General features: G+C 36.8%; 2 protein-coding genes across 3 annotated transcripts in view; both read right to left on the bottom strand.

The window, feature by feature from the left end:
• LOC141483160 (uncharacterized) overlaps window positions 1-25,454 on the bottom strand; it is a 519,459-nt gene that overhangs the window by 483,964 nt on the left and 10,041 nt on the right. The window contains exon 2 of one of the 2 annotated variants that reach the window (XR_012465941.1): window positions 20,560-22,647. The exons of the other annotated variant lie outside the window; for it this stretch is intronic. The gene's annotated coding sequence lies outside the window, so the exon portion shown is untranslated. The remainder of the gene's footprint in view (window positions 1-20,559; window positions 22,648-25,454) is intronic. 2 annotated transcript variants of the gene reach the window in all.
• Window positions 12,232-20,272, bottom strand: LOC111512843 (uncharacterized). The gene is made up of 2 exons (XM_023169009.2): window positions 16,867-20,272; window positions 12,232-16,788 (listed from the first exon to the last, which is right to left on the bottom strand). The coding sequence occupies exon 2, from the start codon at window positions 15,790-15,792 to the stop codon at window positions 12,238-12,240; it is 3,555 nt and encodes a 1,184-aa protein (XP_023024777.2). The 5' UTR covers window positions 15,793-16,788; window positions 16,867-20,272; the 3' UTR covers window positions 12,232-12,237.

Genomic DNA, 25,454 nt, shown 5'->3' on the forward strand with positions numbered 1-25,454 from the left:
TCAAAAACACATGAAAATCAGAAAAAATATTTCATTGTGCAAAGTTACCTTTTAATAATTTGTTTTTTGGTATCGAAAATGGGGAAGTTATGAAATGAATGTATTATCTCAAAATATAAAATTAATAATAATGTCTTCATTTTTCAATACTTGACCAAGTCCAGTATTAATACCGCTCTGTTTAACTGAGTACCATTTAAAATTATTCAATAGTAAGTACATTATGAACACAGAAGCAAATATAACTAAATAATTATACTTGAATTACACACATCAACAGATTAAATTGAAAGTGCTATATTTTTGGAAAAGGTTTTTGCATACTTCTTCACCTTTATATAAAAAATCTGTTTTTCCATTAATCAGCTGTCGCCCCCATACGAACGACAACTCTCAGAAGTGCGAGCTAAGGACTAATGGTCTTACCTTTTAACGTGTGATTCCTAACACATGTGGGAATCTTCCAAATAAAGGAAGAAAGCAAATAATTTCGAAATAAACTCTTCAGAAAGATGTGCTAATCATGCAAAGAAGTAACTTTCAGACACAAAACTGGAAGAAAAAAGCCCTCTCAAAACAACTACTCTCATATAAACATTGAATTACACAAAAGAAAAAACTTATGAACCAACAAATTTTATATGAACATTGAATTATACATAAACCACTTTTTCTCATTGAGGTTGTACTTCAAATATTCGTTATGGAATCGAATCAGACATCAAAAGATGGCTATACAAATAGTTTATAAAATAGGTGATATTTTACTCACATGGAACACTGTCACCCCTCAATAGTGGACATCGATGTTTCGGAATAAGACACTTGCCTTATTGCCTTTTCAGCACCAATATCAAAAGTTAATGTCTCCCTAAGCATATACCCGTTTTAATTTAATTTAAAATGTTTCTAACCACTTACAATGGTTACAATGGAAAATGTTTTTCCTAAATTATTTTTTCTGAAAGTTTGTTTAATATAAACTAAGTTCGTTCTTTTATTAAAATACTGTTCAAAGTTTTTACAATAAACACTCATTACCTGTAATCGTAATGGTATGTTACACCATTATTACAATAACTTTTATGCAGTATGTGTTTTTTGTGGTATGCAAATAAAAATGTCATGTCTTGATTTCAGTAATTTGTATGCTCTTAATATAAGTATTTAAAAAACAACTTCTAGTTTGAATAAACAGCAAGTTTGAGAACTTGATGTTTAGAACTTGAGTAGGGAATACAGTAGAGAACCCCAGTTATCCGGATCAATCAATTGGAACTGATGTTAGTTCGGATAATTGAATATCGGGATAATTGAATTTGGCCAATAGACAACCCCGAAAAGGTTTGAGTGACTAAAAAAATGACTTATTGAAATCATACTTGGACGAGACTTACTACAAATACTTACAGAAAGCAAGAACTTGGGTTTGTTGCTAGATGCTGATCTGAAATTTCAAACATATAATAAATTCACTTTGTCGTAGCTCGTACAGTATCTTACGTCAACTCTATCAAAGTAGAGATATTATGACTTCCTAATTGAAGTTGAAACTTTGCCAAATCCTCATATTGTCTAGATTAGCATCTACAGGTGAGAAAATTATCGAAGTGCTTCAACGCTCAATTCTTTAATTTTCGGACGCTGATTTTTGAAACGTGCAGATCAGTGTCGCCTGCTACTGACTCAATTTTTGGTACATTTCGTCGATTTTCCCAGAATAGGACTCTGCTGTGATGGTTTGGCCCGGTTCTAGTGAATCACACAAGTCGCTCACCACCATACAATAACAATGGTCTTTTTTTTTGGTGGGTTTTCGCCTTTGGGAAGTGCCTGGGTGGCTCATCAGTGTCCAACCACTGTCCTGAACGTCTCCTGTTATGGAGAATTATCACACGTGATTATAAGGATCATTTTTGTTGCGCATAGGGAAAGGAAAACAGACCTCGAACCGTGACACTTCAAGCTTTTTGACATTTCCAATACGTTTTAAACCAATGGTGCTCTTCCGCGGTCCATGCTGTGGCCCACGAAAGAATTTTAAATGGCCTGCGCAAGTAAGTTTTAAAAAACGCACCAAATTAAAAAATCCCGCCAATTGCCTGCCGCAGTTCGAACTCGTTGAACTGCAAAATCACGATACGTTAAAAAACCTTTTTACCAACAAATTGTCTTCAAAAGCACAAAATTCTTCAGAAGATTTTGCAGATTTCTGGAAATTGGCACCATAATCAGAATTTCCAGCAATAACTGACCTGGCGTTACAGTTTTTAAGTAGTTTTGGATCAACATATGTGTGTGAAAGAGTATTTTCAGACCTTAATTATGTAAAAAATAAATACCGCACATCCTCAATCGAGCAACATGTTTGTGACTTGTTACTATCAACATCGGATTTGTCGCCTAACATAAGTAAATTATTAAAAGACAAACAATGGCAGAAATCACATTGATTGTAACAAGGACTTACGCTAGATTTAGATTTGAGAAGATACATACTCAAGTTTAATTTTCTTTCGTTATTTAGCTGCTAAATTTTAGCATAAGATACTCTTTGTATGTTCATAATATTACCTAATAAACAAAAATTTGATTTGATTTTTTAATATTGGGTTTTTATTGCGCATGTTAGCCCGACTGTTGAAAAGGTTGAATATCCTTGTTTTAAACCATCAAAAACAGCATATGGGAGCTGACGCCCAGTTTTTAAGACATCCCACGCACCGTTTGTGATGGATCAGTCTCCAGCAGGGTCTCCAAATCCTCGTCCTGGATAACTGTATCAACCATTTCGGGGCTCTTCTTCGAGGCTAATATTTCTCCAACGAAATTTCGTAAACCAACACTATCATTGCCAAATGCCTGCTTTGGTTCAATTTAAATTCCTAGAAAAAAAATGGCTGAAAGAAGTTTGACATCATGTAGTAATAAGCTGAAAAGAGTCAAAAAATGCAAATTTGGAAAAAATAAACAGCATTTTTGTGTTCAAAATTGGTTTTATTCATCAACGTAATCTCCATCAAGAGTCGCTCTAACATTTGAATACCACTTTTGAAGATCGATACTTTTTTTTCCACAGAATAGACCTCAGTTTCAGCAATGAGCTCTTCATGCGAGCGAAATTTCTTACCGGTGAGCATTTTTTGAGGTCTCGTAACAGCCAGTAGTCCCTGGGAGCCAAATCTGGCGAATACGATGGATGTGGGAGCAATTCAAAGTTCAATTCATGTAGTTTTGCCATTGTTTTGATTGACTCGTGACACGATGCATTGTATTGATGAAAAAACATTTTTTTCTTTGTCATATGCGGTTGTTTCTTTGCAATTTCGACCTTCAAATGCTCTAATAACGCAATATAATATTCACTGTTGTTGGTATTTCCCTTCTCAAGATAGTCCATGAATATTACACCATGCACATTCCAAAACACCAGCCGATTGTTGTGCTTTCGAGCGCTTTGGAAGAGATACATCAGTTGCTCTCCTACTCAGATGACGATCGTTTTGATTCCGGAGTGAAGCGTCATGTTTCATCCATTGTCACATATCGACGCAAAAATGTCTGTTTGTAATGTTTAAACATGGCCAAACACTGCTCAGAATCATCAAGACGGTCTTGTTTTTGGTCGATTGTGAGCACGCGCGGCACCCACCTTGAACAGAGCTTTCTCATACTCAAATGCTCATGCGATATTAAGCCAACACGTTATTTTGATAGCTTTACATTTCAGATAACTCTAGCAACTTTCCTCTTGGTTTATTCAAAACGATATTGTGGATTTTTTGTTTTCTGGTGTTACTGCCTCATTTGGACTTCCACTGCCTTCTGCATCATCGGTGCCTCTACGACCACGTTTGAAGTCGCAAAACAACGTTTAATTGTTGTTTCTGATGAAGCCGAGTCCTTATAACACTTTTCAAGCGTTTGCTTCGCTTGAAGGGTATTTTTTACCATCAAGAAGCAGTGTAAAATTAAGAGCCCAATGGAGTGATTGAACAGCGCGAAAACACTTTGTTGAAGAAATGAGATGTTACATAAAAAAATATGTATAGGGGAAGTTATTGATAATGTAACGAAGAATGTTGAAAAGTAAGGAAAAATGATTGAACCTTGCTTAGAATTACCGAATGATATAAAAAATATATATACGAAATTATAACGAAAACAATACGCCTGACTTCTCGTAAACAATCACGAGATGTTTTATTTTTTGTAAATGATTACCGAATGTGCCTTTTATAACTATATTTTTATATCATTCGCTAATTCTTGTCTCGGTTCAGTGTTTTATCGTACTTTTCAACTCTGAAACCACACAACACACGAACAAATTTCCATTCAGAACTCCAATCAGTCATTACTCTTCTGCCTCTATGAAATCACGCAAATGTATAGAAGACGCCAAAGTTACAAGCTATATGTGATGAATAGCATCCTTGATTAGTGAGAATATTTGTAAATTAGATACTTTATCATTGAAAAATAATGAAAACAATGTTTTAATGAAATTAAAAAAAATCTTACATGATACACGATATCTTACACGATAGGATTTCATCTTTTGTAACTTGCGCTACTCGTGCTCGTTACACAAAATTAAACTTTTCGTAATTCTTTACATAAATAGCTATTCTAGAAGTATGACCAAGAATAAAATGCATCAAATATACCTACTAATTTTACAAACCTATTCCGATAAAAAATAGAAATTTAATCTTTTTCCACAAAGCTACATTCTTTGGAATCACAAACTCAACTGCAAACAAGAGAAACCTAAAATAAGACTGAAAATTTGCACATCATTTTCGTATTTTCAATTTTTAACGTACACCGCCACTGCGATCTCAGGCCCCGCCATTGAGAAACAAATGGAAACATAATAATCGGTTGTATTTGAACCCTTGTCTTTGACTTCACCAGCGCAGTGTTCCCAAGTGATGAACTGGCAAATGTGGGCATTCAATAAGAAATTATGTACTTTATTCCCGTTGCACTTATTTCGAGTGCTTACTTCCGCTACCCGCCAGCAGGTACGTGCGTCTTTGATTAATTTGGCTACAGAGAGTAAAGAAAGAACAGAGATGAAAATATCGTTGACAAATAGTATGTTAGTTACGTGCTCCCACGGCCTCTTAACAATTTAGTTCATCACAAATATATTAAGTATCATAATGAAAACGTATATCAATTAACAATATTATTTTTCTTAGTGTAGTTCTCAGTGTACACATTTTAATCACTACCTGTGCTATTTTTCTCAATGTATCAATTAGTACCTCTCCCAGTGCTGTGACGTATTTCCTCTGAATATTTGTGCAACCAACATCAAAGGTACCGATAAAGTATTCACCTCTTGGTATTGGTGTACCTACTCTTTGGTTTAATCGGTGACCATTGAAACAGTTGACAGGTGACACTTGGGCATTTTGTTGTCACACCGAGGTTTTAAGTGTCACTTTTTTCGGGTTTGAAGGTCGTGGATTTTTGGAATTTCTTCCTTATTATTTGTAGTTCTAATTTATCTTGTAAAAAGTTTACTAAGGACGCGAAATTAATACTGAAATCTGTTAAAATTAGTGGCAACGTGTGATAGTTTTGTTCTAATTCTTCAGAGCCTACTCGACCGTAAATGTGTACTCGCATCTCTCTCTCTCTCTCTTGCCTTTACAGTAATAATAGAAACTTTACTCTCTCTCTCCCTTTCTCTCTTCACTAACTTCTAAGGTTGGTTCTGGTTCTACGAAATTCCGGTTCTAGGACGTTAGGATCATGCGCAGTTGATATAGAGCGTTCTGGTTTATTGAGGATAAGTTCGGATTGATGAATCCTCTGTTCTGGTTTCGACTGCGAAACGATTCTAATCTGCCGCGAACCGTCCCGAATCGTTCTTGCTCTAGAGACTGAATTGTTGGGAGCTCTTCCCGTTGCTCATGCGCATTCAGGTGGACATTTGTTTGGGCTATTTTCTAGTATGTTTTTTTCATTTATTTAATTTAAATAATTGATGATTAAGGTTATATAACATTTGGACTACAAGGATACGCTACAGACATAACAAAATGGACATGATCAACAGTATTTTCTCGTCTTCATCTCTTCATATATGCGATAGGTGGCACAGTGGTCTCCTCAAAATGCGTTCTGGTTTAACCAAATGTCCGAGACTATTTCGGACTGTTTGAGATTTTTTACTTGTACGCATCAATGTCTTGCGCAGTTTCTAAACAGTTTCTGACATTAGAACGAGAACAAACCTATATCTCTCTCTCAACTTGTACAACATTTACTGACACCGAAATGTTCAAACAGTACACATTTTGTAGATCTAACATCCGAAACTGTTTGGAAACTGCGCAAGACATGATGCGTACAAGCAAAAGATCTCAAACAGTCCGAAATAGTCTCGGACACTGAGGTAAACCAGAACTCATTTTGAGGAGACCACTGTGCCACCTATCGTATATGTAAAAATTATAATTTTAGGAGTGATTGATTTTTGGGAAAGGACGTTTTTGACTTTCTACTACTCCATATTGATACAAAAGAAAAAGTAGGAATCTTCCAAATAAAGGAAGGAAGCAATCAATTTCAAAAGTAGTAACTGTATACACGGACGTGTAGATCATGCAAAGAAGTAACTTTTAGACACAAACTGGAAAAAAAGCCTTCCTGAAACAGCTACTTTAATGTAAACATTGAGAAATTCTTTCGAAACAAATACTTTTATATGAACACGGAATTATACATAAAACACCTTTCTCTACTGAGTTTGTATTCCAAACATTCGTTATGTAGCGTATTCTTGTAGTCAGTTCAAAGGCTATCTAACCTCAATCATCAATTATTTAAATCCTTAGACAAGAGAAGGGAGTCTCTTGTGTAAGTTTGAATCAAATAAATGAAAAAAACATCTTAGAAAATAGCTCAAACAAATTTCCACATGAATGCGCATAAGCAACGGGAACAGTTCTCAACAGTTCAGCCTCGAGAGTAAGAACGATTCGGGACGGTTCAAAACAGTTTAGGATCATTTCGCAGTCGAAACCAGAACAGAGGATTCATCAATCCTCGAAAAACCAGAACGCTCTATATCTACTGCGCATGATCCTGATATCCTAGAATCTGAATTTCGTAGAACCAGAACAAACCTATTGGCACAGTATACTTATATACTGTGCTATTGGGTTGTTTCAAAAGTTATATCCTTTTTAATGTCATGTGGTTTTGTGCCTCCATATCTCAATAAATATTAATAATACTGTCTGTGTCGTGGTATATACTGATCGATGGAGAATTTTGTACTCTATACTGATGGTGTTTATTCTTTTTTCAAATTTTTTGACTCTTTTCAGATTTTATAGAATGTCGTTAACCGACTTTTGGTCAATTTTTCCCTACGATAGTGTTAATAACCCCACTGTTTGACGATGGTATGCAAAACTTTGTTAGAGATTTTTATCCTCGAAGATAAGACCCGAAGTGGTCGACCTACAGTAATCCAGAACGAGGATTTGAGGATCCTGGTGAAGATTGACCCATAACAAACGGTACGTGGGATGGCGGAAGAACTGGGTGCCAGCCACCATACGGTTTTTAATGGTTTAAAATTTATTAAAAAGCTTGAAAAGTGTCAACGTTTCAAGGTCTGTTCTTCTTTGGTTTTGCGCAACAAAGAGAGCCCTTTTTTGGACAACAGAAAAACCCACCAAAGGAACCGTGGTTACTGTATGGTGGTCAGCGGCTGGTGTGATTAAGTATAACTTTCTGTAACCGGCCAAACCATCTCAGCAGAGTCCTGTTGTGGGGAAATCGAGGAAATGTACCAGAAATTGCGTCAGTAGCAGCCGGCACTGGTTTGCACGTTTCAAAAATCACCGTTCGAAAATTAAACAAATTGAGCGTCGAAGTTCTGCCTCACCCAGACCTCTCGCCAGCCATCTTTTCAAGCACTTCGATAATTTTCTCACCAGTAGAATTTTCGCCACTCAGGACCAGGCAAAAACGGCCTTCTTCGACGTCATCGAATCCCGAGCATATAATTTTAATGCTGACGGAATTAATTGACTTGTGTTACGTTGGCAAAAAGGGCACTAATTCAAATGACCCTCATGTTGATTAAATTGAATAAGTATTCACAGAAATATTACAGTTTGAAGTAAACTCATAAAAACGGACAAATCTTTTGAAACAAGCCAATAATATATGTAAATAAGTATTTTTCAAAGCGTGTCAATGCAAAAATAATTATATCCTTTTTAGTCAATATCCTCGCTTCTTCATTAACTAACTCCATGGATTCTCTTTTTTTTTCAAAAACGGATACAGCAAGTTTTGCAATGCCACGCTTCACTTTCACTTTGCTGGAGTTTGACTTTTAATATCTACAGTAATAAAATTGTATTTTTGTAGGACTATTGAAAAGCGTTCTCCTTCAGCTTGACTCTTTAAACTTTATTCTGATGCATTATCTTACGATGGTGTGACAACTAGAGATGTGTCTAATGGAAATATACAAGTTTCATCTTTTAACTATAAGTTGACGAGATACAGTTTTAATTATCTCGGTTAAAAATTGTACAATATTGTAGATAAATCAATTAGGGATATTAAGTTTCTCAATTCCTTCAAATCAAAAATAACTCCGTGGATCGCTGTGAATTCCAATCAGTTGTTGCAAGTGTTATATCATCCAATACAATAAAAAGTTGTATTCACATATTCAAACTCATATACTTCATATTCAACTACTATCTAGTGACACATCTCTACCCCTCATCTTTTTTCTTAAATTCTGTCGCAAATAATTATGTCTGAGTATACCTACATAAGTAGTCCTGTATTGCGCGACACATAACACTCATAAACGTTGCACTAGAGACATATTTACACACACGAGCTTGCTCTGCAGTAATTTGTATTATTGTTTTGTAATATTTGTTTGTTCAGATTGTGTAATTACACACATCGTGGTGCCTTGTATTACTGTACAGAGAAATTATATCTATATAAGTAAATTAAACTATATCATATGTTCACATTTATTTATTATATCATTATGGGAATAAAGACCTATTATTATTATTTATTATATCTATGTATTTGAATGAAACAATAAAATTCTATTCTATTATTCTGACAAGTGATGGCGCCATTTCTCTCTCGTGAAATAATATATGATTAAAAATACTATATTAGTAATTTTTTTAGTCACTCAAACCTTTTCGATGTTTTTTTAATATGCCTTTTCTATTGGCCAAATTTAATTATTCTAATATTTGATTAACCGGACTAACGTCGGTTCCAATTGATTTGGATAACTGGGGTTGTCTACTGTATTCCGTACTCTCCGCGTAAGATGAAATATTTGACTTAGGTTGATGTTTATTCAAACTAAAAGTTGTTTTTTAAATACTTATATTGAGAGCATGCAAATTACTTAAATTAAGACATGAAATTTTGAAACAACCTAATATTATGTGAATATATATTTTTCGATGCGTGTCAATGCAAAAATCATTATATCCTTTTGAGTTAATATCCTTTAGTCTTCATTAATTCCATCGATTCTCATTTTTTTTTTAAACGGATACAATGAGTTTTGCAATAACACATCTCATTTTCACTTCACTGTGGCGTTCGCCTTCAGCTTGACTCGACAAACTTTACTCCAAAAGTGGCTACACACACAACTGCATGCTTGATTAAAATAGAGGTAGTGTTGAAAGTATGCTAAGAAGCAGGTATTTGAAGGTGAGTAATAGAATTATTTTAACCCAGTTATTTATTAATATTTCAACGAAGAGACATACAAAAAGTAGGTACATGTTGAATATAATAAACTGTTAAAAAATAACATTAGACATCACTAAAATTTGAAATATAGGACGTGATAGACTGATTGGAATTGTCATTGGTGGTTACTGGAGAAAGGGTTTCATAATGTACATGAGATTGAGGGAAGGTTGAAGGGAAATTGGAGTAATTAGTATTGTAACGAATTAAAGAATTAACTGTCTTAAACAAATTTATTTTAACAATACTTCACTATCACAACTAATTTATTTACACCACTCAGTAACTAACGCTTAATTTATCTTCACCGTTTGTTAACCGCTCGATTCGCTTTCTTGGTACAGACCGCTCCACGGGACGAAGAGCGACGTTTTTATATTGTCAACGAACGTTCCGGATCCCTCTGCGGATTTCGGGACCCATCCGGAGTTTTCGCGGTATGCGTCATGCGTTGGCTGACTGGGACACCGGTCAGGGCCGGCTTCAGATTCATTACATTGCCCCCTCCTTAAAGACGTTTCGCCCCGAAATGTCATCCTTGGCGTGTGTCGATACCAGCAAAACTCTCCATATTTGCACTGTGAAGTTCGATGGAAGTAACACTCCACAGTCTTTATGCTCGGTCGTGGAAGATGGTTACCACACACCAAAATCTGGATGCCGCTGGATCTGAAGATCGTTTCCAACATGCTTCTCACAATTCTCCAGTCCAGCCTGTCGAGCCCAGAGGCTAATTTCGGGATCGCCAACTCCACGAGATTCTGGTCGAGCATCGTCTCCTTCAGTCTAGTAAGACTCCTCCAGACATCTTCATAGGACGGTTTGTCTCGAGAATGCTTTTTGGTCACCAAGTAGAAGATGTTTCTCTGACCCTTCTTCAACTGTAGCACTCCTCCGACTTCTGGATTCTGTTCTCGTAATGTTTGAAGCTGACCGAATTTCTTGTTGAATACCACAGCGATGCCCTTGGACATTTGGAGATCCTTTGCCACGCAGTGCGCAATCAACTGGAACCTTGAAAAGGTCTCGTGGCTCTTCTCGAGTTACCCCCTGTACGACCTTCTGTCCGTTCGAGTATAAGGATATGAATTGCTGGAACGTCATTTCATCCTCTGGTGGTCTGAGGGCGCGAACTTGGTCGTGATTTCCAGCATAAGGAGCCAGTCTATTAAAATGGACGACCCTAGGCTTTCCTCGAGGTGGCTTATGGATTCGGTAGACGAGGTCGTTAATCTTTTTCATGATTTTGTACGGACCTTCCCACGAGTTCCGCAACTTCGGTGATAAACCACGGCGGCGCTTAGGATTGTACAGCCAAACTAGGTCGCCGATTTCGAATCCTCCAGCATTCGCCTTGATGTCATAGGCCTCCTTCATCCTATCGCTGGCACTCCGGATGTTCACGACGGACTCGTTCATGAATGTCGTCCATTCTCTGCCGAAGCTTGCTGACATAGTCTTCCCCCGCAGTGTCTTGTTCTGGAGGCATCCCAAATTTTAGGTCGCAAGGAAGCCGCAGCTCTCGTCCCATTATAATACTGGCAGGGGTTTGGCCGGTTGACTCGTGCACTGCCGAACGATAAGCCAGCAGGAACAGGTGGAGGTATTGGTCCCAGTCTCTTTGATGGTCAGAGACTACCTTGGACAAGTGGCGGTTTATAGTCCTATTCATTCGTTCCACCATTCCATCGGACTGTGGATGTAAGGCTGTGGTTCTGGTCTTTCGAATGTCCAACAGTTTACATATTTCTTGGAACAGGTTGGACTCAAAATTTCTGCCCTGGTCCGAATGCAGCTCCAATGGGACACCGAATCGACATATCCATTCCTTTACCAGGACGTCAGCGAGGGTAAAGGCTTCCTGGTTGGGCAGGGCATAGGCTTCTGCCCACTTGCTGAAGTAGTCCATGGCTACCAGAATGTATTTGTTCCCATGGTGGGACTCTGGGAACGGGCCGGCGATATCGATGGCGATTCTCTCGAAAGGACTACCCACGTTATACTGGCGCATTGGAGCTTTCGGGCGTATCCTAGGTCCGTTACTGGCAGCGCATACAGCACACTTTCTGCACCAGTCCTTGACGTCGGCTTGACAATTAACCCAGTAAAACCGTTGTCTTACTTTCTGGAGGGTCTTCGTTACTCCCAGATGTCCTCCAGTGACTCCATCATGGATTTCTTTGAGCACCTCCCGTCGTCTGCTCCTGGGTACCACTGTCTGGTGCCTTTCTTCTGCACCGTCTTCAGACTCCAACACCCTCTTCAGAACCCCGTTTTCCAAGGTAAGGGAGTTCCATTGTGCCCAGTAGGACTTGACCACTGGCGAATAACCTGCTACCTCCTGCCACGATGGTCTTCGATTACTTTTCTTCCATTCGATGACTAAACCAAGATCTGGGTATTTCTCTTGGTCTTCCTTGATCTTATCATCCTCCCAGTTGTCGTCTACAGCTGTAGTTCTACAAATAACTGCCTCCTTCTCTTCTGCTCGTCGACAATGTGAGCAGTCATCGGGGCAAGGTCTCCGTCTGCGTTTTTATGGCTAGTCCCAGCTCGATGTTCTATTTCGAAGTCAAATTCTTGTAATCTCTCAATCCAGCGCGCTACTTGGCCCTCGGGATTTTTGAACCGCAGAAGCCATTTGAGAGCTGCATGGTCCGTTCTCAACAGAAATCGTCTTCCATACACGTATTTGTAGAAATGCTCTACACCTTTGACTACGGCCAACAGCTCTTGCCTGGTGACACAGTAATTACGCTCTGGTTTACTGAGCGTTTTGCTGAAGTAGCCAATAACTTTCTCCTGTCCATCCTGAATTTGAGAAAGAACTGCTCCAAGTCCCACGTTGCTGGCATCCGTATCCAAAATGAACTTTCCGTCAGGTAAGGGATAGCTCAAAACGGGAGCGTTGATCAAAGCTCTTTTCAGCTTCTTGAATGAGTCTTGGCATTCCTTAGACCACTGGAACTGGATCTGCCCTTCTGTGAGGCGAGTCAATTGTTTGGTTATGTTGGCAAACCCCAGCACATATCGGCGGTAGTAGGTGCATAAACCAAGGATGCTCCGAAGCTGATGTATGTCTTTTGGAATGGGCCAGTCCTTAACTGCTTTAATCTTTTGTTCGTCTACCGCCACTCTTTCCCCAGAGACAACGTGGCCAAGGTAACGGACTTCTTTCTGGAACAGATGGCATTTCTTGGGACTTAGTTTTAATCCAGAACTCCTCAGACGCATGAACACCTCCTCCAGATTTTTCAAATGATCGTCGAAAGATTTTCCGACCACGATTATATCGTCGAGATACACTAGACACGTCTTCCATGAGAGCCCTTTGAGAACCGTCTCCATCAATCTCTCGAAGGTCGCTGGAGCATTACAAAGCCCGAATGGCATAACCGTGAACTGCCACAATCCTGAGCCGATGGTAAAAGCTGTCTTTTCTCGATCTTCTGGGGCCAATTCAACTTGCCAATATCCACTCTTCAAATCCAAGGTCGAGAAAATTGTGGAGCCGGTTAGGGTGTCTAGAGTGTCGTCGATTCTTGGAAGAGGGTAGCTGTTTTTCTTTGTCACGTGATTTAGTTGGCGATAATCCACACAGAACCTTGTCGAGCCGTCCTTCTTCTTCACTAACACGACTGGGGAAGACCAGGGGCTGTCAGAAGGTTCGATGACTCCTTCTTTTCCCATATCGCTGACTATCTTGTGTGCCTCTTCTCTCTTGGCAAGAGGGAGTCTTCTAGCCGATTGCCGGATTGGTCGGGCATTCCCAGTGTCGATTCTATGCTGAACCACATTCGTTCTGCCGCCTTTTCCTTCTCCAATATCGAAGATTTCCTGGTACCTCTTGACTAACTCCCTCAATTTAGATCGGTGAGTTGATGGTATGTCTTTGGAGGAAATGTCAATTAACTTCTCCAACTCTTTAGGCAAGTTGTTGGCTTGGCTAACTAAACTGCGTACACTCCGTATGACGGAGGAAATGGACGAACAGTGCCCCAGCATTGTTCCCTTCTTCAGGGTCACGGGAAAGTAGTTGACATTCATGACCCTGACCGGCACAACTTTATCAACACGCAACAGGGTCTTATTCAGTGCGATTCCTCGTCCAATTTTCTCGTCATGTATCTTGGGCTCGAACATTACCACATTCCCGCTGCTCGCATCACCGTCCAAGCGAGCCTCTAGTATGGTTTCAGCCCTCTCAGGTACGCACACGTCTTCGGCCAACAGGACTCTAATCATCTCTTCGCTTCTTCCATGAAGCACCAGCTCTTCTCCGCCGACACGTAGGACGCCGTCTTGAAAATTCAGCTCGAACCCTCTGGAATTCATTATGTCCATTCCAATGATCGCATCGTCCTCGATGTCCGCCACCAATGCACGATGTTTCAATTTTGTGCTACCCAACACCAATTTAATTGGCAGTTCTCCAAGTACATTGGCTGGCTCCCCTGTTGCAGTGCGTAACTTCCAGCTTGACGGTTCAATTTTTGCCGGTGTTTTGGCACAGGTTGGCCCGAGAATGGTTCTCGTCGCACCTGTATCTAGCAGCATGGTGCAAGGCTCGTTGTTGATGAGGCCGTCTACGAAAACACCTTTGTCTTGTCGTTGGAGAACGGCAACATATGCGTTTTTTACGGGGGCTTGCTGGGTACAGGTCGACGATTGCCCCTTCTCATCGACCCCCTCTAGTTTTTTTGATTTGGTGTTGGTTTTTTGAATGCTTGGACATTTGCTACGCACATGCCCAATTTTCCCACGGTTCCGGCATCTTATTTGTTTTCTTTCAGACAAAACTCCTTTTATCGCCTTTCTAATAGTGGCCTCAATATCAGCAGAACCTTGTCCATCTTCCTCCATAGCTCGAACTTTGCTCTGGCTCTTGCAGGATTGTTTTGCAGCCTCAAACTCCAGAGCGCTTGCCAGTGCATCCACGAGATGTTTGGGATGAGCTAGCGTCAAGGCCTGTCTCGTTTCTTGGTCGCGAAGTCCATCCAAGAATGCTTGAACTGCTAACCGCTCCATTACATTTTCGGGTGTAGCAGGATATGCCAGACGGACCAATCGAGCTATGTCGGCTTCAAACTCCTGTAGAGATTCTCCTGATTTCTGACAGCGATTCTTGAGCTGTGAATGGTAAACGTGCTCTAGGTGGGCCTGTCCATACCGCAGTTCAAGATGCTTTACAAGTTGATCATAGTCTTCCTGTTCCTGGGCCGTGAGGTTTTGCAGGATATTCGTTGCTTCTCCACGCAACGCCAATGTTAATGCTACCGCCTTTTCTCCTGCATTCCATCCATTCGCTCTGGCCGCAGCTTCAAATTGTCGGCGGTAATTTGCCCAAGGAGTTTTTCCGTCGAACTGGGGCGGCTTCATGGAGAGCTTTCCTGGTTCAGAACTGAGTTTGACATCTTTCAGTTCCGGAATTGAGTTTTCAGTAACCGTTTCTGTGGGGTGGGCAGAATTAACAATTTGGTTTTGCAACTTGCTAATTGTTTTTTTCATATTGCTGATTTCTGCCTCGAATTCGCCTTTGATTTCATTGCCTAACTTTTTTTCCATTTTCTTCATTTCTGCTCCGATTTCATCTTTGATCTCCCCTTTGATTTCCTCTCTGATTTTGTCTATCTCTGTCTCGATGGTTCCTATCCTTTCTTCGAGTAGGCTTGCCACACTACAAAGCTCTTTCTTCAAGCCTTCTGCATTTTCTAGAAGTTCTTCCTTCAAGCTCTTCGAATTTTCCAGAAGCTTCTCCTCCAGACTTACCGAATTTTGTTGAAGTCCATCGAGTTTGCTCATTATTATTATTGAACTCCAATCACCCCCAGAAACTTCGAATAAATATGTTTCGGGATCTTCTTCTGATTCAATCAAGTTGTTCCATAGTCTCTTCTGGAGTACTGATTTTTTTCCGGAAGAATCTAGTTCTCTCTCCTCCAATTCTTGCTTCAACTCGGCGACTTTCAAGTCCAATAGGCGCACTTTTCTTGAACACATTTTATCTCTTACTGTCTATTTTACTCAAAACTGAATATGTCCACTTATTTAATGGAGTCCGAAACACTTATTTATTTTCACAAATCTATTTTTCGCGAGAAAGGTCTATCAGTTTATATTTCCGTCGTCCGGTACTGTCCGCTTCGCGAAACACAATGAATCACCAGTCTATCTGCGCGAAAGTGCGAAAGTTTTATAGTCAATTTCACTGTAATACAAAAATTGTCCACCAAGCGCTCACAAATTTATTTTGAAAATCCACTTCTGATCACCAATTGTAACGAATTAAAGAATTAACTGTCTTAAACAAATTTATTTTAACAATACTTCACTATCACAACTAATTTATTTACACCACTCAGTAACTAATGCTTAATTTATCTTCACCGTTTGTTAACCGCTCGATTCGCTTTCTTGGTACAGACCGCTCCACGGGACGAAGAGCGACGTTTTTATATTGTCAACGAACGTTCCGGATCCCTCTGCGGATTTCGGGACCCATCCGGAGTTTTCGCGGTATGCGTCATGCGTTGGCTGACTGGGACACCGGTCAGGGCCGGCTTCAGATTCATTACAGTATTGAAATTTTGAGTTGTGGAACAATCTATAAATGTATTGTTAGTTTCACCACGAATATCATGGGACGGAGTGAACTGACCCATTTCTGCCATGAATAATGTGTCGTTAATTATTTTTTCTGCTAACAATCTCTGACGATTATTTGTCACGTCTCTCATTTTCAGAGCGACGTTTTTCCCAAAAATATCATATATCTATCTCCTTTTATCTTAGGTTTTTTAAAATGAGATTCAATTGCTTCTAACACAGTATCACATTTGTCATTTTTGCGTTTCGGGATATGGTGCTTTTTCTTGGGGTAGATTGTGTGGCCTCATTTGTTTGACTATCAGTATCATGTGTAGTTGACTCATCATCCTGAATCGGTAGATCTAAATTTTCTTGAGAATTTTCATCTGATTGGGCTTCAATTTCTTCCTGAAAATAATATTTAGCAAATATATAAAATCTACTATAAGATATAGACTTACTACTTATATTTATAAAAAAAGTCACCTCTGTCTCATTCAAGTTAGATACTGATTTTCTAGGTGTTTCTTGATTTCGTATAAAGTGAAACAGGTGGTAGTACCAAGGTGTGGGCTCATAACGTTCATCTGTACCCATTCCAGAGTGATCCGCATCTTCAACTTTTTTTCTTTTCTCTTCTATAATTAGTGCGGAAGGAGTTTATCTTTTTAACAACTGTATTCTTATCAGCATTAGCATCAATTAACTTATATTTTTCTACTAATATATTGTATGCTGCATCTCTCTTTGCTTTGTTATGATAATCTTTGGATTTAACATGCCAAAGACATGAATGATTTTGGTATTCTCAAATAAAATCTTCCAGTCATTCACGATTAGCCTTTTTGAGATCACTACTCATGACGAAAACTCAACTACTACCTACATACAACCTACGCCAACTTGTGCAAACTTGAAAGTCTTGGGTACACACGTCCCGTTTTGCTTGCGCAAGCGCGCCTAATTCAAGAATCCATAATTAAAATCAAACCAATCCTCAAGCTGCTTGTACAAAACTTGCACCACATTTCCCTACAGACATTCACGCGTGCTTGTACAAAATGATTGAACAAGCATGCTGGACAAGCTTGCAGGTGTGTGTGTAGCCATCTTAACGAATAATGACGACATTTCTCTCTCGCTAAATAATATACCTACTAATAATTACTATATTGGTCATTTTTTTAGTCACTCAAACCTTTTCGGGGTTTTTGCCTTTTCTATTGGCCAAAATTATTCGAATATTTGAATTATCCGGACTAACGTCGGTTCCAATTGATTTGGATAACTGGGGTTGTCTACTGTATTCCGTATTCACCGCGTAAGATGAAATATTTGATTTAGGGTGATGTTTATTCAAACTAAAATTAGTTTTTTATTTATTTATATTAAGAGCATACAAATTATTAAAATTAAGACATGAAATTTTTATTTGCATACCATAAAAAACACATATTGCCTAAAACTGATTGTAATTAATAGTGGTGTCTACTAATTATGATAACAGGAAACCGGTGTTTATTGGAAAAACTTCGAACAGTATTTTTAATAAAAGAACGAACTTGTTTTATTTATATTGAAGAAACTTCCAGAAAAAATAGAAATAGGAAAAACGTTTTTTCCAAGTATTTATAAAAATCTTTCCCTCACTATGAATTTTTTTGTGACGAGTAGATGTGTAACATCAACGTACTCGTTGTTTAGGCTTGTTACTCCAACAGTTTTCGAAAAAATATTGAAATCAGGAATTACTAGAAGGGCTGAAAACTTCGTAGGTTAACGGCTAACACACAGATGGCGATACTAGTAGTGAATCCATACATATATAAAAGATGAAGGATTGGCCAAAGGCTATCGCTATCTTCCACCCGTCCCAAAAATTATACAGTGAGTGAAAGAAAATAATTATAAAAATAAACTTATATACTTATTAACTATCAAAACAATGATAGAAAAAAAATTAGATCATATAGTTGCTAACAACTCTTAATATTCTTAACATTATTTTGGTCAATTTAATAATTTCATTGCACTATCATACATTGAATTTTAAATTAGCACTGATTTTTAGTTAACCCTAACCTTCAAAAGACGTGTACAAATTTTGCAGCTGCCGGACTTTTACTTTGTGGGATAGAACATGTTGAGTGAAGTAATTTTTGTTAGTTTGAAGAAAATGGATGACATGGATTTTCGTGGGTTAATAGAGCATTGCTATGTGGCGAAAAAAAATACTGTTGAAGCCAAGGCTTCGCTTGATAAACATTATTTGGACTTTACACCAGAAAAACCAACCGTAAGTTTAAACGAGGTGAAATGAGCACCGAGGACGATGCACACAGTGGACGACCCGGAGAAGCTGTTACCGACGAAAACATCAGAAAAGTCCATAAAATAATTTTTGATGAACTTAAAAAGTGAAGTTGATCGAAATTGGTGAGGCTCAGAGGAAATCAAAGGAACGTGTTGGACATATCGTGCATCAATATTTGGGTATGTGAAAGCTCTGTTCAAAGTGGGTGCCGCGCGAGCTGACAATCGACCAAAAACAACAGTGAGATGATTATTCTGAGCAGTATTCGAAGCTGTTACACCTGAAAACCCCGAAAAACGATCTTCATCTCAGTGGATTGCACGTGGTGAACCGACTCCAAAGCGTACAAAGACGCAACAGTTGGCTGAAATGATTATGGCATCAGTATTTAGGGATGCGCATGATATTATATTCATTGCTATCTTAAATAGAGAAAAAACTATCAGCAGCGACTATTATATATAGCTTATTGGAGCGTTTGAATGACGAAATAGTGGAAAATCGGCTCCGTTTGAAGAAAAAGAGAGTGCCGTTTCATCAAGACAATGCACCATGTCACGAATCAATGAAAGTTGTGGCAAAATTGCATGAATTAGGTTTCGAATTGCTTCAGCATCCATCGTATTCTTCAGATCTGGGCCACAGCAACTCTTTTTGTTCTCAGACTTCAAGAAAACGTTCGCTGGAGAGAAATTTAACGCCAATGAAGAAGTAATCGTTGAAACTGAGGCCTATTTTGAGGCTAAAGACAAATCTCACTATAAAAATGGTATCGAAAAATTGTATGACCGCTTCAATCTTAATGTCGCCCTCGAAGACAACTATATTGAATAATGAAATCAAATTTTATCAATTTTTTTTCTATGTTAGCCTACGAACATTTCAACCCAACTGTTATATGAATAATTTTTTTAATCTTGACAGTTTGAATTAAGGACAAATTAATTAATAAAAATACCATATGCTATTTGACTACTAACATTCAATACCAACTATGTGTATATTTCTCGATTTGACCAAAGCTCCTGATACAGTGAACCATAATTCATCAAAAGCATGGTACATAATGTGATAAAAAAACCATTTCACTTATAGAGTGAATTACGGGTAATCCAGGTAAAGTTCAGTACGATGTCCCACAAGGAACTGTTCCACGCCATTTTTTAAACATATATGTAATTGAAAAACGAGAGATAATACTTTCTATATGTTTTTTTTAACATTATAAACACAAAAACAAATATAACTAAATGATTATACTTGAATTGCACACATAAACAAATTTCATTGAAAGTGTTATATTTTTAAGAGAGATAAATTTGTTTGAGCCACAATAAACTCTTCCGGGTTGCGGTGTAGGGTCGAATAGACCCACTCTCTTTTGACCACACCTTACCACTTGTATTCGTAACTAACGTTACTGCAGTTTCGTCCTAAGAGAACATATTCAAACGAATACAGTATTCGTTTGAAAATGTTCTTATAGGACTAAACGGCAGTAACATTACTTAAAATTGGTAAAAAAACATTGTTTTATTTCTCATTTTTCATGATGATATTGTCATTTTTTAGCAAGCAAAGAACAAAGTAATTCAAACAATTTATACTTTATTATTGAAAGAACACATTTCTGATTGACAAACGTACAACTATCAGTTGTTTTGAGAAGATTTTTCTTCCAGTTTGTGCCTTAAAGTACTTTTCTGCATGATCTGCACCTCTTGTGAAGAGTTTATTTCGAAATTATTTGATTTCTTTCTTCATTTGGAAGATTCCTAAATTTTTTTGTATAAAGATGGAAAGGTAGAAAGCCAAAATTTTTCGTTCATAATGTGTGTAATTCAAATATACCTCTACACCAGCACCTTCGTCACTCTTCTACGGCTATGCGCTCCGTCGCCACGTCGTCGTCTAGCAGTCTAACCTCAAAACTTATCACGTTCACGTGCGTACGTAATTACCAGTTGTTTTGAAGTGAGAATAAGGTGTAGTTGAAGAAATCAAGTAAACCGAAACACAAGATCTATGTTTTTCTCTATAATCCAGTAATCCGAACATTCCAATAATCCAGCACCCTCAGGTTTTCAATAGTGCCTGATTAGTGAGATTCTACTGTACTTACTATTGAATAATTGTAAACCGTACTCAGTTTTCGAAGACTTCAAGTAGATTTAACACTGAAATGGTTTTTTCTCAGTATATGTTCTGCATGAAAAAGCATTATGAATGTGTTTTTTCATGAGTTTTCAAATTACTACTGTGACTAAATGACTTCAAGCAGATTTAACACTTAAATGGCTTTTCACCAGTATGGGTTCTTTCATGCGTTTTCAAATTACTACTATCAATAAAAGACTTCAAGCAGATTTTACACTGAAATGATTTAATTCCAGTATGAGTTCTTTCATGTCTTTTCAAACTACCACTTTGATTGAATGACTTCAAGCAGGTTTTACATTGAAATGGCTTCTCACCAGTATGGATTCTTTCATGTATTTTCAAATCAGTACTATGAAGAAATGACTTCGAGCAGACTTTACACTGAAATGATTTTTTTCCAGTATGAATTTTTTCATGTCTTTTCAAATTACTACTCGTAAAAGACTTTAAGCAGATTTTACACTGGAATGGTTTATTCCCAGTATGAGTTATTTCATGTGTTTTCAAATTATCACTACAAGTGAATGACTTCAAGCAGATTTTACACTGAAATAGCTTTTCACCAGTATGGATTCTTTCATGCATTTTCAAATTAGCACTATGAAGGAATGACTTTGAGCAGACTTCACACTGAAATGATTTTTTTTCAGTATGACTTCTTTCATGTCTTTTCAAATTACTACTCGTAAAAAACTTTAGGCAGATTTTACACTGGAATGGTTTTTTCCCAGTATGAATTGTTTCATGTCTCTGCAAATTATCACTACGAATGAATGACTTCAAGCAGATTCTACACTGAAATGGCTTTTCACCAGTATGGATTCTTTCATGCATTTTCAAATTAGCACTATGAAAAAATGATTTTGAGCAGACTTTACACTGAAATGTTTTTTTTCCAGTATGAGTTCTTTCATGTGATTTCAAACTACTCCTATGAATAAAAGACTTCAAGCAGATTTTACACTGAAATAGCTTTTCACCAGTATGGATTCTTTCATGCATTTTCAAATTAGCACTATGAAGGAATGACTTTGAGCAGACTTCACACTGAAATGATTTTTTTCCAGTATGACTTCTTTCATGTCTTTTCAAATTACTACTCGTAAAAGACTTTGAGCAGATTTTACACTGGAATGATTTTTTCCCAGTATGAATTCTTTCATGTATCTGCAAATGATCACTACGAGTGAATGACTTCAAGCAGATTCTACACTGAAATGACTTTTCACCAGTATGGATTCTTTCATGCATTTTTAAATTAGCACTATAAAAAAATGACTTCGAGCAGACTTTACACTGAAATGATTTTTTTGCAGTATGAACTCTTTCATGTTTTTTCAAATTACTATTTTGAATAAATGACTTCAGACAGATTTTACACTGAAATGGTTTTTTCTCAGTATGTGTTCTTTCGTGAGATTTCAAACTACTACTATGACTAAAAGACTTCAAGCAGATTTTACACTGAAATGGCTTTTTACCAGTATGAATTGTTTCGTGGACTTTCAAATTACTTCTTTCAACAAATGACTTTAGACATATTTTACATTGGAATGATTTCTCCCCTGTATGGGTTTTTTCATGTCTTTTTAAATGACATTTCCAAATGAATGATTTCGAACAGATTTTGCACTGATAAGGTTTCACAATATGATCTTTTGCAATGCCAAACTCCTTTTGACATAACGCTGACGACTTCTTTTCATTGAAGCTCTCTTCTTTCTTCTCAATGCTCTCTTCTTTCTTATCGATGACTGTTCCATTCTCTATTTCAACAAAAACGTGCCCCGAATCTGTGAAAAAGTTACTAATGAAATAGATATTTTATACAAAATTGCTTGAAAAAAATATTAATTTTTCACTTAGCGACTGTTGATTCAACCCCCCAAAAAGGAGTAACCTTTCGGGATTCTACTATACAAATAGTTTATAACCACTAAAAAGTTTATGAAACAAAGTTATTGAATGTTCTGTAATGTATTTGAACTGGCCATAAATTTATATAAACTAAAAAATTTAAACTTTCCATGTAATGAGGATATGTATATTTATACACAAACTATTTACTGGTCATAAAGATTCCAATATATAATTAAACAAACTATTTTAATCCAAACCAATCAAACAGATTAATAATGAGTCAAAGTATATTTATTCATAATATTTTTTCTTTCTTGAGATTTCATGAATGAAAAATTCAAAATTTAATTAGAAATTTAAAAATAAATTGTAAAAAATTCAAGGGAAATTAATAATAACTACTGAGGATATTTTTTGTAATTGATTATCATGTCACTATTTAGATTGATAGGTAGAATTGCAATGTCATAAAATTAATCGAATGAAAGCCTTTTTCACATACTATAACTAAAGCACGCTTTCTTCGCGTGCTTTTCGCTAAACAAATTAGCATCATCAGGAGATAATTGAAACTGAATCTTCAACTAAGTTAGAACCTTTTATATACCAATGGAGGTACACTCGTGTACCAATATAAAACACAGTTTCAGCTGTTTAGCATGTTTAGTTTGTTGGTGAGAGGCTTTGAAAAGCTATCAACAGCCATACAGGTTTGTAAAAAAGAATCAACAACTCAATATGAAATAAAATATAAAGAAGGTAAGGATTGGATTACAGAAAAATATTGTAGAGAAAAAACGCAAAAAACTGAAACAGGAATACTTTGAAAAGAAATTGAGCAATACAGGCAATAACCAAAGTAATCAAATAACTAATTTGGAAATTGAGGGACAAATTCTTGATAATCCCAAAAATATAGCTGAAAAAATTAACAATTATTTCATTGATATTGGTAAATCAATAATGAATAGTGTAAACCTACAAACAGCGCCATCTTCTGAGTTTGAGGAAATCATAAGTGATTGTTCAATGTACCTATACAATACAAACTCCCAAGAAGTTCAGGAAGAATTATATAAGTTGAATAAAAATGCAGCACCTGGTTATGATAACATAAATACTAATGATCTTTTAACACTCGGGGATTATATTATACCTATTTTAGTCAAATTAATAAATGAATCTTTTAAACAAGTTATATTCCCAGATATTCTCAAAGTCAGCAAGGTAACACCTATACACAAGTCAGGACCAAATAACATTGATAACTATAGACCTATTACATTACATGAAAAAATGTGCTGCCTTTGACAATTACCAATATGGATTCCAAGAAAATAGTAGCACCCTGAGTGCAACTATAGACTTCATTAACCACATTGCTTCTTCACTGAATGATAAATACTACACTATTGCTGTATTTGTTGATCTACGAAAAGCATTTGATGCTGTTAATTTCTCTATATTACTTGAAAAAATTGAAGAAATGGGAATAAGAGGAAATGCTCTCTGTTTACTAAAAACATACCTTCTAGATCGCAAACAATTCACAATGGTTGATGGCATTTCAAGCCAAACTGAAACTACCAAAGCAGGTGTGCCCCAAGACTCAGTCCTTGGACCCCTACTCTATAAATTACATGTTCTGTCATTGAAAACTGCTAACATTATAGGTAGATACTTTAAATTCGCAGATGATACTGTTCCTGTATATAAGGGTAAAGACTTGAAACAACTCGAAACACTAATAAATACCGACCTTGAAAGGTATCACAGATGGCTTGCAAAAAATAAACTTCAGATCAATGTAAAGAAGACTACTTTTATAATCTCTCAGAAAAACATGAAACAACAGGACATCACAGTGGAGATAGGAGGCAAAGAAATAATGAGAGTCCATAATACCAAATATCTGGGACTAATAGTTGATGCTATGCTGGAATAACCATATCACTCATGTAGAAACGAAGTAATTCAAATGGTTAGTGCCCTATATCGTTGTAGAACCTACTTATGCCCATCTTCACTCCATCAAATATACAGTGCATATTTCTTATCAATTTTCTTATCAATTATATATATATATATATATATATATATATATATATATATATATATATATATATATATATATAAATATATATATATATATATATAAATATATATATATATATATATATATATATATATATATATACAGTGTCACCGATAAAGTCCGCATCAAATGGGAAACTTTTTTATTTATCGTTTTATGTGAAATTTGATTTTGGCAGTAGATTTTGCTTAAGAAATGATGTCAAATGGCGTCTACAAAATAGATCACGTGATTTCCTTAACCTGTCAAAATTGACATTTAAAAAAAACATCGAAAAATGACATTATTCTTCAAAATATCCAAAAATATCAAAGGATAAAAACATTTTCTTTTGTAATTTTATACCCACACAACAAGTTTCAAACCCATAATAAGTATTTTATATTTTCACTATTTTTCCGCATTCCTGCTTTTTCTACTTATCAAAATTTAAGCACACCTGTACTAAATCATTTATTTCAACTGAACTCGTCACCGAATTTCTTTTTTTGTAATATAATAATATTTTAAGAGCCTCTTTGATGTTAAAAACAAATTTTGAAAAATAAAAGTTGTCAAACTTGATGCAAAGTTCATCTAGTTTCAACGGGGCTTTCCAAACTATACAGTACTTGAGTTTTTTAATGAGCAAATGGCCTCACAATA

This window comes from Leptinotarsa decemlineata, unplaced genomic scaffold (genome assembly GCF_025532065.1).
Source record: "Leptinotarsa decemlineata unplaced genomic scaffold, Ldec_3_MD MMD2_tig00003192_RagTag_RagTag, whole genome shotgun sequence".
Taxonomy (NCBI): Eukaryota; Metazoa; Arthropoda; class Insecta; order Coleoptera; family Chrysomelidae; genus Leptinotarsa; species Leptinotarsa decemlineata.

Bases quoted from the DNA above. Each gene is read 5' to 3' on its own strand.
- LOC111512843 (XM_023169009.2), bottom strand. From the start codon at position 15,792: ATGTGTTCAAGAAAAGTGCGCCTATTGGACTTGAAAGTCGCCGAGTTG.